This window comes from Leopardus geoffroyi, chromosome C1, assembly GCF_018350155.1.
Source record: "Leopardus geoffroyi isolate Oge1 chromosome C1, O.geoffroyi_Oge1_pat1.0, whole genome shotgun sequence".
NCBI classification, from domain to species: domain Eukaryota; kingdom Metazoa; phylum Chordata; class Mammalia; order Carnivora; family Felidae; genus Leopardus; species Leopardus geoffroyi.
Window position 1 is genome coordinate 86,267,426 of NC_059328.1, and position 15,800 is coordinate 86,283,225.

Here is a 15,800-nt window from a genome sequence, read left to right on the forward strand (position 1 = left end):
TAGGGAAATGCAAATTAAAACTATGATGACTGGGTCATAGGGTAGGTCTATTTTTAATTTTTTGAGGAACCTCCACACTGTTTTCCAGAGTGGCTGCACCAATTTGCATTCCCACCAACAGTGCAAGAGGGTTCCCATTTCTCCACATCCTCTCCAGCATCTATAGTCTCCTGATTTGTTCCTTTTGGCCACTCTGACTGGTGTGAGGTGATATCTGAGTGTGGTTTTGATTTGTATTTCCCTGATGAGGAGTGACGTTGAGCATCTTTTCATGTGCCTGTTGGCCATCTGGATGTCTTCTTTAGAGAAGTGTCTATTCATGTTTTCTGCCCATTTCTTCACTGGGTTATTTGTTTTTCGGGTGTGGAGTTTGGTGAGCTCTTTATAGATTTTGGATACTAGCCCTTTGTCCGATATGTCATTTGCAAATATCTTTTCCCATTCCGTTGGTTGCCTTTTAGTTTTGTTGGTTGTTTCCTCTTCCCAGTAGTTGCTAGGAATTTACCCAAGGGATACAAGAGTACTGATGCATAGGGGCACTTGTACGCCAATGTTTATAGCAGCACTCTCAACAATAGCCAAATTATGGAAAGAGCCTAAATGTCCATCAACTGATGAACGGATAAAGAAATTGTGGTTTATATACACAATGGAGTACTACGTGGCAGTGAGAAAGAATGAAATATGGCCCTTTGTAGCAACGTGGACGGAACTGGAGAGTGTTATGCTAAGTGAAATAAGCCATACAGAGAAAGACAGATACCCTATGGTTTCACTCTTATGTGGATCCTGAGAAACTTAACAGGAACCCATGGGGGAGGGGAAGGAAAAAAAAAAAGAGGTTAGAGTGGAAGAGAGCCAAAGCATAAGAGACTCTTAAAAACTGAGAACAGGGGCGCCTGGGTGGCGCAGTCGGTTGAGCGTCCGACTTCAGCCAGGTCACGATCTCGCGGTCCGTGAGTTCGAGCCCCGCGTCGGGCTCTGGGCTGATGGCTCAGAGCCTGGAGCCTGTTTCCGATTCTGTGTCTCCGTCTCTCTCTGCCCCTCCCCCGTTCATGCTCTGTCTCTCTCTGTCCCAAAAATAAATAAACGTTGAAAAAAAATAAATAAATAAATAAAAATAAATAAATAAATAAAAACTGAGAACAAACTGAGGGTTAATGGGGGGTGGGAGGGAGGGGAGAGTGGGTGATGGGTATTGAGGAGGGCACCTTTTGGGATGAGCACTGGGTGTTGTATGGAAACCAATTTGACAATAAACTTCATATATTAACAAAACAAAACAAAACAAAAAAAAAAAAACACAACTATGATGACATACCACAACACACTTACCAGAATAGCTAAAATAGAAAATATTGCCAGTAAGAAATGCTGGCAAAGATACAGAGCAACAGGAACTCTTTCATAATACTGGTGGGAATGCAAAATGATAGAGCTACTCTGCAAATCGTTTTCGAAGATTTTTGTGAAATTAAATGTGCATCTACCATATGACCAGGAATCCCACTCCTATCTAACTCCAGAAAAATTAAAACTCATGTCACATAAAAACCTAAATATGAATGTTTTAACATTCGTATGTATGTATGTGCATATATCTATATCTATATCTATTATTGGTAAGAAGTGGGTGGGTAGAGGCATGAATATATAGGTATAGTGGGAAGAAGTTTTTTTGGTGATGAAACTTTTGTGTCTAGATTATAAGGGTGGATTCACTGAGAATTTAAAGAGCTAAAAACTAAACAAACAAATGAATGTAGTGTTCAGGTGTTTCTAATTTAACTACCAAACACTGGGATTTCATGACAGACCAAAAATAGTATTGTTCCTTTTTCCGCTGATGAATAATACACATTTTTCATTTTACAATTTCATTTAAATTGAGGTGAAATTACATACAGAATAGTGTCACCAGATTTAGCAAAATAAATAAATAAATAAATAAATAAATAAATAAATAAAGGATCCCAGTAACATTTCACTTCAAATAATCATTTGTAGTATAAATGTGTCCCAAATACGGAATGGGACATACTTGTTCTGAATATATATATATACACCTCTGTGTATGTACACACACACACACACCCACACACACGTTTATCTGAAATTCAATTTAACTGGATTATTTTATTTGATCTGGCAATCCTAATACAGAAAAATGCACAGATCCTAAATGTATATATTTGAATGAATTTTGGTAAATGTTTATACCCATACAACCAACACCCAATCAAGATACAGAATATTTCCATTACCTCAGGTTCCCTATTATCCCCAGCCAGCCAATCTTCATTCTCTCCATGGGCAAATACTATTTTCTTGTGACTACTTTTCCCTGTTGCTAACATGTTTTTAAAATTAATTCATGTTGTAGAAGTCAGTGGTTCATTCTTTTTTATTGTTAATTAATATTCCATTGTAAAATACAGCAAATTTTAAAATCTATTCTCCTACTGGACACATGGCTTGGTTCCAGTTTGGGGCTATAAGCGAATAAATATATAAAGTTAAAAGCATTCTTATGCAATTGTTTTGTCAATGTTTTCATTTCTTTTGGGTAAATACCTAGAACTGATTTTACTAGTTCATGGCTTTAATTTATAAGAAACTGAAAACTACTTTCCAAAGTAGTTATGCCCATTTATATTCTTCCCAACAGCAGGAAAATTTCAGTTACTCCATATCCTTGCAACTTTTACTGTTGTTAGCCTTCAAAATCTTTGACATTCCATTGGCTTTGTTAATTTTATTGTTTGACCATTTTCTATTTCACTGATTTCTGCCGTGATGTTCAGTATTTCCTTTCCTCTACTTAGTTTTTATACACTTTTTTTTCTAGCTAAGATGGAAACATATCATTGATTTTAAAACTTGTCTTCTAATATAGATTTCCAAAGCTATAATTTCTAAGAACTGCTTTACCTGCATCCCACAAATTTTCATATTTAATATTGTTTTTATTCAGTTAAAATAAATGTTATTTCCAAATATTTGGGACTTTTCTAGACATCTTTTTGTTAGTGATAGTGATTTAAAAAAATTTTTTCTTAATGTTTGTTTTTGAGAAACATAAGAGTGTGAATGGGGGAGGGGCAGAGAGAGAGGGAGACACAGAATCCCAGGCAGGCTCCAGGCTCTGAGCTGTCAGCACAGAGCCTGACGCGGGGCTCGAACTCACAGACTGTGAGATCGTGACCTGGGCCGAAGTTGGACGCTCAACCGACTGAGCCACCCAGGTGCCCCTGGTGACTTTTAATTTAATAGCCAAGCATATGGTCTACTTTGCTGAATGTTTCATACATGCTTGAAAATAAGGTCTATTCTACCACTATTGGGTGTAGTGATCTTTCAGTATCAGTTGGGTGCAAATGGTTTTTGTTCAAACTGTCAGTATTTTTGCTAATGTTTTGCCTATCAGTTGCCAAGAGGTTGTTAAAATCCTCAACTCTGATTGTAGATATGGCTGTATCTCCCTTTTGTTAGTTTCTGCCTCATGTATCTTAAAGCTGGTATTCAAGGAATATACCTTTAGGATTTTGTCTTCTTGATGAACTATCCTTTCTTTATGAAAAGTCCTTTTTTATCTCCATTATACTCCTTTTGAAGTCTATTTTATCTCTATTAATACAGCCACTTGTTTTCTTTTGTTTTCTGTTTGTATAGTCTGTTTTTCCCCCATTCTTTTACTTTCATCTTGTGTCTTTACACTTAAAGTTTAACTCTCTTATAGACAACATATAGTTGGACCTTTAAAAAAATCTAGTTCTTTTCATTGGAGTGTTTGGTTTACATTTAAGTAATTACTGATTTGGTTAAATTTAGGTCTATCATTTTGCTATTTTTCTATTTGTCCTATATATTTTGTACCTATATTTCCTCCTTTCTTGCCTTTTTTTTTTTTGATGAATCATATATCTTTCAGTATTCAATTTTAATTCCTCTAATTTTTTTTTTTTTTACTTCTGCCTTTCTTCTTTATTGCAGTTGCCAAAAGATTTCAATACATAACCTACATAGACCTGATCAGTCTACAATTAGTATTCCGCTGCTTTAAATAAAATGTAAGAACTCTGCCACTCTGGACTGATAAGATTTGGTTTGGTTTTACTTTTTAATTTCAGTACTTTACAGATGTTCTTCTTTTGTCTCATGACCTCCACGGTTTCTGAGGTGAAGCAGCCCAACATTTATTGCTCCCCTGTGTGTAGTGGGTTCCCGACTACCACTCTTGGTTGCTTTTAAGATTTTTCTCTTATCTTTGGTTCTCATCAGTTTTAGCTATGATGTGTTAGGTCTTGTTTTCTTTACATTTATTTTGTTTGGAGTTCACTGAGCTTACTGGATCTATGTACTGATAGTTTCACCAAACTTGGGAAAATTTTGATCTTAACCTACTCATAATTTTTCTGCCCTATTTTCTCTCTCTTCTCCTTCTGGGAATTCAATTACATATGCATTGGACTGCTGAATACTGCCCCCCATGACTTTGAAGCACTGTGCTGTTTTCTTCTTTCCAGTTATTTTTTAGCCTTTATTCATCAGGACAATTTCTATCCACCTGTCATCTGCACTCTGCTGTTAGGTCCAACCATTTGGGTTTTTGCTTCCATTTCTCTGACAGCACTCATCTATATACATTCATTACAACTATTGTTCCTAGTCACTGTTGATATGCTAAAGAGACTCAATTTGTTATCATGCCCTACAAGTGTTAAGATTTGTTCCAGCAGGCAGTTAAATTATGGACTAATCACCTTGATTTCATGGAGGATTGATTTTACATTATGTTAAAGGTTTTGTCTTTAGTTTCAGGCAAATCCTTAGTCCTGGGCATGGTCTCTTCTAATACACAGCCATTCTAGAGATTAGACAGAAAGCCTAAAGTGCTTACCAAGCCTTCTAACTTGACGGGATTCAAACTCAAAACTGTTTTCCCTTGCAATACAAAGCAACAAACTTTGCTCAGATTTTTCAGCCTTCAGGCTATGGCTTTCCACCAGGTTCATGGAGTCTTCCCCTGTACAAAGCATAATTCAGCAGTTAGCCAAAGAATTAAGAGGAGATTCGTATACAGACTGTAAGGCTGGCTCCTCCTTCAGTGCCATCTCCATTTCTAGAATTTCCTCCTCACTTTACAGCTCCTCTAGCAGCCCCCAATTTCTCTGACACCTCAAGCCAATAAGACTCTTGAATTCTAGCCTTCTCTTGAATTCTAGCCATCCCTTACCAGACAGACTGGGGAATGGCCTGAGGGAAAAAGCTATATATAAGTATAGTTCTCAGCCTGCTTTTGGTCATTCCCCAGTGTCTTCAGACAGTTATGTTTTTCCCAGAGTTTATAATTGGGAGGGCTTGTACATTACAAGCTATTCCACCATTACCAAAGCCAGAAGTCCTTCCTTACATAATTCTTCAATGCTTGCTTTAATGCCTCAGAAGAAAACAACACAGAACTGGTACTTAAATGTCCTTGGCTCTCTCCCTTTTTATGTAACAGATTAAAAACAGAATATTTCATATATATTTAAAATACCTTTTATCTCAAATGAAATAAGTCAGAATAATCTCTTGTTAATTAATGCTCCCAGGAAGTAGGGAAGTATATGTTCAACTTCCAATGAATTTAACAAAATTTAAGCTATGGTTGATTAAGCCATGGAAATATTTAGAGTTAGACCAACCAAACTAGCATCTAGCAAAGCTATTTTTGTTATGAACAAAAAGTACAAGACTCTACAGTAGTCATGAAATATTATAAATGCAGAGCTGTTTATAACTAGGAAAAAGAATGTGACTACTTACATACATACGGTGGCATATTACTGAGTTAAGTGATATGACAAATCTTGCCTAACCCAATGTCTTCAAACTTAAATTTTTTAAAGCCATATTTTATAGTCATTAAGTTTTCCATTTGTCCACTTGGATGTGAAAGATGCTATTTAAAACCAAACAGCAACTGTCCATGGCTGGCTGAACATTTATAATTCAACAATTATATAACCTCCAAAATACAGCAGAATATGAACCACATAATTAGAGTGTCAGCTAAACAAGACAAGGCAATTCAGAAAGATGTCATTTTGTGGCATGTACTCAGCTGAGCTTTAAGTAAGAGGACGGTTGGGTGGTACCTACTCTTCCCACCTCTGCTTAAAGCACTAATACCAACTACTGTCAGGACAATTCATCTTGTGGTCAGCACAGCTGACTTTTAAAAAAGAAGAAAGTTCCACATTGTATAAACTCATTTCGTAAGTAAAAACTGCTTTTAAATAACAATATGAATATCTGCCCACAAGTTTTCAGGCTTGGTCTGCTCCATGTGTGTACATCCTCAAAAATCACCAAAATAGCAGCAACAGATGATGATGTCATAAGGAAAAAACTCACTGCCACAGGAAACTAAGTATTATTGAGTCAAGATCTTTCTTCTTGGTCACTTGTTTTATAATTATTAGGTACACCAAAAGAACTGTTCATTATACAAATACGGGTATGTGCAGATATGACTGAAACTAACATCTAACAATAGAAAATGTCTATGCTTCCATTCCATCAATGCTTTAGGATTCTGCGCTATTTTCTGGTATGGAAAACAGACTTAGCATCTCCATCTCCAATGGATGCATGTTGTCTCCTGTGATAATTAAAGAGTGTAACGGTCCTCCCAAGTCCACAGTACACATTTGCTGCAAAGTGCCTGCTGCAATTTTCTGGTCCTCAGCTCCAACCCTGGCTAAGCCAACACAGAGTGTCTTCTCGGTGACTGCTATTAAGAAGAAGAAGAAAAAGATACTGCCATTCAAATCAGCAATTGCATTATCCTGTCCAACATTAAAATGAACATTAGTACCAAAAGTACATTTAAAGAAGCCCTGAATATCTTAAATCTCTTTAGTCACATATTACAGACCAATTATCTATTGATTTACCTAAGGCTTTTCTAAATTATATGCACTACCTGACATATAAAGCAGTTCTTCCTAACTTTATCCTTTTGGAATTCCAAAGGCTTGCCCTAGTTTAAGTTTTCAGGATTTGATAAACAATTGCCTATATCCATACTCTTTACAACTGATTAGCATTTGTCTTTATTTTGTTTTTAATGTTTATTTATTTTGAGAGGAGAGAAAGAACATGTACACATGAGCAGGGGAGGGACAGAGACAGAGGGAGACAAGAATCTCTGGCAGGCTCTGCTCTGTTAGCGCAGAGCCTGATGCAGGGCTCGAACTCATGAACCGTGAGATCATGACCCGAGCTGAAGTCAGACGTTTAACAAACTAAGCACCCAGGTGCCCCAGCATTTGTCTTTATACAGCTTCTGAGTGAACAATGTTTATTATCTGCCCAAATATATATATATATATATTTTTTAAGGCACTTATGAATATTTAAAGTTTATTTATTTTGAGAGAGAGAGTGAGATTGGGAGAGGGGCAGAGAGACAGAGAGAGAGAGAGAGAGAGAGAGAAAATCCCAAGCAGGCTCTATGCTTAATGTGGAGCCTGACATGGCTTGATCTCAAGAAACATGAGATCATGACCTGAGCTGAATCAAGAGTCAGACACTTAACCGACTGAGTCACCCAGATGCTCCAAACCTGCCTATATTTTTAATAAATTGCTTGATATATGTTCCCAGTGACCAAGGTATACTAGAAAAACAAGAGGAGTATGAGATAAATACACAGATTTGAATTTTTGCTTGGCCACATAATCACCTATGTCAAACTTCAGTTTTCTTTTCATTTTTCAAAACATAATACTATCTTTCTTAAATGGCAGTTGTAAGGGATGAGATAACAGACATGAAAGTATTTAATAAACTACAGAGCCCTTAACAAATAATGGGCATAATGACATTACTTATGTTTTTAAGTGCTGACCTTTTCATGATTTTGTTTAGTTGGGAAAGCTGTCTTGATTGAACAATGATCGAAATGGGGCAAATGAGGGGCACCTGGGTGGCTCAGGTGGTTAAGTGTCTGACTCTGGATTTCGGTTCAGGGCATGTTCTCATGGTTTGTGAGTTCGAGCCCCAAGGTGGGCTCCAAGCTGGCAGTGCAAAGCCTGCTTGGGATTCTCTGTCTCGTTCTCTCTCTGCCCCTCCCCTGCTCACTCACTCTCTCTTAAAATAAAGAAATACATGTTTAAAAAATGGGACAATGATATCTACAAGGACAAGCAGGCATGCAAGTTTAGGCTTAAGTGTACAAAATTATGGATATGGAATACCCTTGCAAATTATTTGTTTCATAACTTTAATGAGACCTACTAATGAGAAAAAAAATAAGCAACAGTCATTCAAGAATCTCTTCATGTATTTTTTCTATCAAGAGATTGGTGCTCAAAGGCAGTCAGCAACTTACAACAGAATATAATGACAAGTTCTTTTAAAAACCTCTCAATAAATGGAGCACCTGGGTGGCTCAGTCTGTGAAGGGTCTGACTTTGGCTCAGGTCGTGATCTTGCGGTCTGTTCAGTTTGAGCCCCTCATCGGGCTCTGTGCTGACAGCTCAGAGCCTGGAGCCTGATTCAGATTCTGTGTCTCTCCTTCTCTCTGTCCCTCCCCAGTTCTCACTCTGCCTCTCTCTCTCTCACACACACACACACACACAAAGTAAAAATAAACATTAAAAAAAAAAGAATCTCTCAATAAAGATTTACTGATGACAAACATTTTATTATATACCACGTACTGTGTCTAGATATTATGAATATAAGGATAAATTCTCTTGTTTTTATCCTGAGGAAAACTACCCCCAGTCTCAGTGAGAACAAAGAGAAAAAGCAGAATAAGTATATTTTTGCAGGATAGATCTTACCATAAATTTAGGCTAAAAAGGAAGTTCTGCATTTTACCTATGTATTTATTAACATGTTTACATTAAACCTGATTTACTGTTAACTTGTGAAAAATCCTCACTTTCTTGAATGGTATTAATGTTCCTAGGAAGAACTCCATTATTTTTCCTTCAGTACTACTTTTAGCCTATGAAATTTAAGTGAAAACTGAAAAAAAAAAAAAAAAAAAAAAACAAGAAAAAGTATTATGCAAGCACACCGAACCTCACTTCAGAAGTGGGGGGTGTGTGTGAAGTTATACCATGTGCACATCTCAGTACAGCAGTGGGGAAACATGAGAACCCTTTTAGGGCCTTGAGTACCTGGCTCTTTTCCTCGTACTCGTTGATTCTGAACAATCTCCAGAAGCTGCCGGGCTGCTTGGTTTACACTCATATACCGAGGAGGTTCATAGATCTTCCTTCCCCTGTAAATATAAAACTAGATGCCACTGTCCTCAGCCATGAAATTACATAACACATTTTTAATGCAGTTATTCCCCCAGGAATCCTCAGGTACCACAGTCTACATGGTTTGAAGCATTCACACATTACCCATTTAAGTATACACTAAAACATGAATACCATAATTGTTTAAGTTTAAGCTTTTTTCATTGTTCTACTTCAAGTGTCCTCTGATCTCCCCGAAATGCTGGCAGAAATAAAAGTCCAACAACTTAATGATAAATGTCTAAATCAAAGTTACTTTTATTTAAAGTGATAACCCAGGCAAAAACAGTTCAAATTAAGCAGCAATTTGTTCTAGATCCTGGCTTAACCAGGTTCTATCATGTTCAATTTTATTACCATGTTTAAACCACATATTCCTCTTTTCACTTCTTCCTCTAAGAAAAGTAAACTAAAGTGGTAAATATCTAAAAATCTTGGAGGGTTAGATATGTTTACTTCTGATACCTCAAAGCCTACCACATCTGCCCATGATCATAATAAAAATACTGTTTTCATAGCTTACAAAACGGTTCATACAGATTATCTTACTGACTCCCCAAAAAATTCTCAAAGTCAGCACTGTCCAAGAGAAATATGATGCAAACCACAGTTTTAAATTTTCTAGTAGTCATATTAACAAAAGTAAAAAAAGAAGGCAAAATTAATTTTAACAATACTATTTTACCCACTATATCCACAATGTTGTATTTCAACATTTACTCCTATAAAAAGTATTAAAGAGATTATTTTTGTACTAAGTTTTTGACATCTGTTATTTCATACTTATAGCATTAATTCAAGTGTTAAATTTTCATTGGAAATACTTAATCTGTATTTAAATTTCATAAAATTCATGGTTGCAAAAGATTTACACAGTGAAGTTACTCCAAATATACTTTTCTAATAACTAAGTTGAGTATTTTTATTAATTAAAATTAAATTATAAAGGCAGTTCCTCAATTACATTAGCCATTTTTCAAGCGCTCATTAATTATATGTAGTTATATATATATATATATATAGTAGCTACTGTACTGCACATTGCCTCGATAAGCAAAAAAAGGATTTTAGCACTCATCACACATAGGAGGCAAAGCAGACTCAGAAACCAAAGTAGCTTGCCTAAGAGCACATAACCAGAGGCAGACTCAGGACTCAAATCCACGTCTTCTTCTGACCACCAATTCATTAATTCACACCACAGATATTTACAGAGTGCCTATTAGGTGTCAACCACTGTCGTGGTCCTGAATCCATGAGATCTATTGCTGTTTCCACTCCATCACACTGCTTTTCACGTCATAAGATGAGGTGATTAATTTTTACCAGTTAAGGAAAGCTAATTTTCAACAATCTTTAGAACCCATGTCCTTTAAGTAGAATTTATTGTATAAGGAATTAGAAACAGACATAAGCATTCTCAGAATAAGAACTTACTTGATTAGATTTTCCAAAGACTGCTCCTTTACTTTGATGTCTGTAGGAAGTGAAAAATAGTTCTCTTTTAATTAACTACTTTATCCAAAACCCTGTGTGTCAAACGGTACAGTCATTTAAATTTGGGGGAAGCGTTTTTGTCAAGTCTCCAAAATATTAATTTCAGAGCTCATGTCATTCTCCCGCCACACTTGTATCCATCTACCTTTTTTATAGAAATATACAGAAGAATGGAAGCTTGTGGTGTGTAAAGGTCATTAGTTAGAAAACAAACATGAGGTTGGCCCTAAGACCATCCTGAAAGGATCTAATTTCCTCTTGGAAAAGAAGACACAGGAAAGAGTTAGATAAATATTGGCATATACACTACCTAACAGCTAATCCAAATCTTTGTGTTCATTTCTACTAGCTGGTAAGTGCATAGACCCAACTGATAAGTCTTCTTATGTTCCTATTCTTAACCTATTTTTCAGGCACTAGAACGTAAGCTTTAATGCATGTAATGTAACAGAAGAAAACTTTCACCACATTTTGAAAAGAAACCTTTGCTCTCTTGTGAATGGTTAAGACATGTCTAATAACTTATAAATAAACCCTTTAATACCCAATATTCATAAACAGCGCTTTCCCAAGCACTGACTGCCAGGTATGGGGCTACCACAGAGGCCAGAACACACATAATCTCTGCTCTCATGAAGCCTGAAATGCAAGTGTCACAAATCCTTGATTCTTTTTACTTCTTAATCACTGATGCTCAGCCACACAGTTTGGTAAAAGGTAAAAAAGCACAATCACTCCACATCCTCACAGGAACTCAGTATACAACAGCAAGAGCAACAGCTGCTTCCTGTTCTACATGCTAAAAACAAATGGTTCAGCCAAAGTCTGCTTTTGCAAAAATAAATACACTGCAACTGAAGGGTCTTTTTGTTGGATTTCTACAGCTTTCCTAAGTGATTATCAAAGTTTTTCTTATGAAGGAGACTAAAGAGTTTCCTAGGAAAATACAGCAGAGGTTAAGCCCTTGTAAGTATTTGTAAATGTTCTTGGAACCAGTGGTGAAATGTACCTTTCAGGTCCGAAATATCATTATTTAATTTTTCCACTTGTCTAGCACATATAAGAAAAAATGCATATCAGTTATTGAAAATGGCCTGCAATACAATTAACAGACTTAGACTTCCTTTATATGGTACCTGCAAGATTTTTAAAAATTCAACACATTCATTTAGTTCATTCACCTTGAGGTTCTGAAATGTTGTGAGTTTTTAGTATTTTAACTTTTTAAATGATCTGCTCTATAGAACCTTGTTTTAAGTATGAAGAGGGCTGGGGAGAATTTTTACAGGCAAACGCTTTTTGATCGAACATCAGACTACATTATGAAATATTAATATCAAGCCAGACCAGTCTTAATACTTCTCCCTTGTCTTCACACAGGCCAGAATTATTCCTTTCTACTTCTACTTGCTAAAGGTAAGCGTCTCCTTTTCACTTTAGTGCCAGCACCCTGCATAATGCAAAGTACCCAATAGATATTCCATAAAAGTCTACTGAGTCAATTTACTCATGTGGCTCTACTATTACCCACACACCAGCCTATCTTAAACTACCCCTGAAGTAACATAAGTCCCAACTCCTTCATAAAGCCTATGTTAACTTCCCCTCAAAAGCTCTTTGTTCTTTGAAATATCTATATAGTTATTACTATATTTTGTTAATCTTTAATTACATCATATATATCTGGTCTTTTCAAGTAAATTTTAAATTCTCTGTAGTATCCTAACATGGTATATTCTCACTAATCCCTACAGGGTCTGGACCACAGCAGGCATTCAATAAATATATACTAATTTAAATGATGAGCATTCCAGATGATTAAATGATGAGATGTACGGTTTGAGGATTTGAAATCGTATCTTCTACTTCACACCTTGTTCCTGTTTTTGTTAATGGAGCAAGGAAGATATATTGTTTAGCCTTGTTTGTCTTTTCCCAGGAAAGCCAAGAAAAGGGGGAAGCTCTTAGAAAGAGAAATCAAGAGCCAAAGTTCTGGTTTGTCCTTCCTGCCTCTTCATACAACAGAACTTAATTGTTCTTTAAACTTTTGTGTACATAGCAACTAAATTTCAAAACCCTGAGGGCAGGACACATGTCTAATACTTCCTTAGTATTCCAAAAAACCCTAACTCTACAATGGGCATAAAGTACAGCATGATATAGTAAAAAGCTGTGAATGACAGGTTATCTGGATTCCACCAATTCCACCACTGATAAACTGGGTGACACAGTGGGAAAATGATTAAATATCTCTGGGCCTCAACTTCATCTGTAAAATGGGCTTCAATAACATGATCTCCAGAGTCTCTCTCAGATCTGTAATTCTGTGATTCTGATATCAATACTGTGGTATTCCAAAAACATCTCTAGGAAGACAAAGGATGGCACTTGGTAAGAATAAATGCTTAATACAGGTCTGCTGAATTGCAGTAAACTGACAAGAACAGGGTTTTGATGGATAAACGGGTAAGATAATAGAATGCTGGAGTGGATTCATGAGGGCATAAGAAGGGAGTAGCACGAATTACGGTATACACAAGGGAATAGCCAGGTGGTATTTGGAGCAGAAAATGCGTTATCTCCCTGAGAGTAAGGGAAGTATGTGGCACACAGAGCAGCTAGACCAGGTCGTTCCTTAACCTCTAGCTAGTTATGCACAGAACAGCTTTACCTGAACACAAAATCAAAATGAGAATAATACGATGACTCCATATTGTGACTTTAAGGAAACTCCAAAGCCCTCACCTAGTAAGCATAACGTGTGCATGCCGTTTTGTCTGTTCTTCTTTACTTTGTCAAAGAAGCTTTCTGGTCTCCAAGTGTCTGTCCAAAAAACAATAGAAACCGTCTCTCCAAACTTATACAACTAGAAAAAGTAAAAACATTAATTAATGATAGAACAATTCACTGCTTACTCTTTCAAAGTTAACAACCAAAACATAAAGTGAGACCCAGACTTGAGATGAGTGGGGGATCAAATCTCTCACAAAATACATGTTCTCTTTGGTCCACAGCAGCTGGTGTCTGATGCCCTTTACAGTAGTGCTCCTAGTAGTTCAGCATTCAGTATAGCAACATATGTAACCAGTTCACGATTTAGCTATGTAGTTGCTAAAAATACTGAAACAGAACCCAGAAGGAAATAAACAAAGACGTTTGAGCAGTCAGAGCAGGGACTGTTCACTAGGTTAATTTTATTATCCTCACACTACAGACCACCAAGGCTCAGAAACATCAAGCTCATCTGCCCAGGGTCTCACAGCTAGTGAGTAATGAAAAAGACTCAAACTGAGGTCCAAGAAATGCTCCTTTCCACCATGGCAGCTCAGGACAATTCAGACAGTATATTCGCTGTAGCTATTTCTTAAAACCTACCCCCTTACTTTACCCACGATTTGATTCCTCACTATAGAATTCAATGAAGGTCTGCCCAAACCTCCTCCTTTCCCAAGTGGCCTACCCACCCCAGTTGGCCATCACACAACCAAGAGGCTTGCTTTGTTCCAGCTTGCTTCCAGTCTGGCTGCACAGTTCACTGAAGTGAGCCCAACTCCACATCTTATGCTAAGAAAACTCAGTTCTGAATCCTAGTTCTGCAACTTGGTAGCTGTGTGACATTGTTCCTTCTAAATCTCTAAAATAGGGATAGTAAAAACATACTGTCCTTCCTGTTCATGGGGTTGTAAACATGTAAAAAGTTATTCAAACCGTGAAGTAATATGCTAATATTAGTTCTTATCTAGTCACTGTGCAAAGGACAATTAAATTCAAAGACTTAATACATGGTAAAACATAAAACTAAAGTTGTTAGGTAAAGATTTAATTATTCAATTGAAACAGTGCTTGAAACAATTTATAAGAGCTGGAAAGCACTAGACACAGGAAATCAAGTCTAGTCCTCTGCCACAAACTGTGCACAGGACAGTACTGAACTTGTCTAAGCCCAAGGTTTTTCATTTTTCAAATGAAGAACTGGTCTGCAGAAGGGATTATCATCCTGAGGTTCTCCAATCAGTTTTCAGAAGCTGCTGCAAGAGGTAAGGGGGAGGCAGAAAGAACAGAAACAGAAAAGCTGGAGCATTCAAGGCCCTCTATCCCTCCACCCCAGGAAAGCTCAAATTTTCTTTTTGTACACTGAGGCCTAAAACCTGTAACTGATACTCTTAATGGTGACTTTGAGTTCTTAAGGGAAAGCTCATCAGGTTCCTCACATGGCCACAACTTCCAACTCACCTACCAATGAGCTTTATTCTCAAAGTCCACTTGCAAACTGTCTAAAAAAGATCTATGGAAGCCATGCCATCCCCTGGCAAATTCTCAGATCAGTATAGCAAGAGCCATGTAACTGCAGGAATTCAGAGTCATGAATCTTCTTGCCACGTATATAATGTTTCTCTGTGAAAAATGCATCCAGCTGATGAGTTCCAATGTGTTCCAATGTGGGATTCCTGGAATACATTCACCCAAGCTGCAAGAGATAGGCCTAGCCCTGCTGGGGTGGGGCTGGAGGTGGGGGTTCTGCTGTTATTGTTCTATGAGAGGCAAATTTATCTAAAAGATATTTATTCTAGATCATCCACTACGTGCCACACATTATGCTATGCACAGGTATAAAGTGAGAAGCCAATCCGAGCTCTGGCCCTCATGGAGAATGCAGTCTTGCATATATCTCACAGAGCAGGCAAGAGCTCTGAAGTCACAGCACTGGTTCTTAATAGATGGGCCACCATGGGGTGCCTGGGTGGCTCAGTCGGTTGAGCGTCTGACTTTGGCTCAGGTCATGATCTCACGGCTCATGAGTTCGAGCCCCGCATGGGGCTCTGTGCTGACAGCTTAGAGCCTGGAGCCTGCTTCCGATTCTCTGTCTCCCTCTCTCTCTGCCCCTGACCCACTCACATTCTGTCTCTGTCTCTCTCAAAAATAAATAAACATTAATAGATGGGCCACCGTGGACAAATAACCTTCCTGACTTTCAAGAGAAACTCCCCGGGAAAA

At 37.3% G+C, this 15,800-nt stretch overlaps 1 protein-coding gene across 2 annotated transcripts in view; it reads right to left on the bottom strand.

The window, feature by feature from the left end:
• Positions 1–2,116: 2,116 nt before the first annotated feature.
• DPH5 (diphthamide biosynthesis 5) overlaps positions 2,117–15,800 on the bottom strand; it is a 43,754-nt gene continuing 30,070 nt past the window's right edge. For both annotated transcript variants that reach the window (XM_045478446.1, XM_045478447.1), the window contains exons 5-8: positions 13,551–13,671; positions 10,746–10,785; positions 9,183–9,286; positions 2,117–6,781 (exon numbers count right to left, since the gene is read on the bottom strand). In XM_045478446.1, coding sequence (XP_045334402.1) covers positions 6,576–6,781; positions 9,183–9,286; positions 10,746–10,785; positions 13,551–13,671 — 471 coding nt within the window. In that variant the 3' untranslated portion in view covers positions 2,117–6,575. The remainder of the gene's footprint in view (positions 6,782–9,182; positions 9,287–10,745; positions 10,786–13,550; positions 13,672–15,800) is intronic.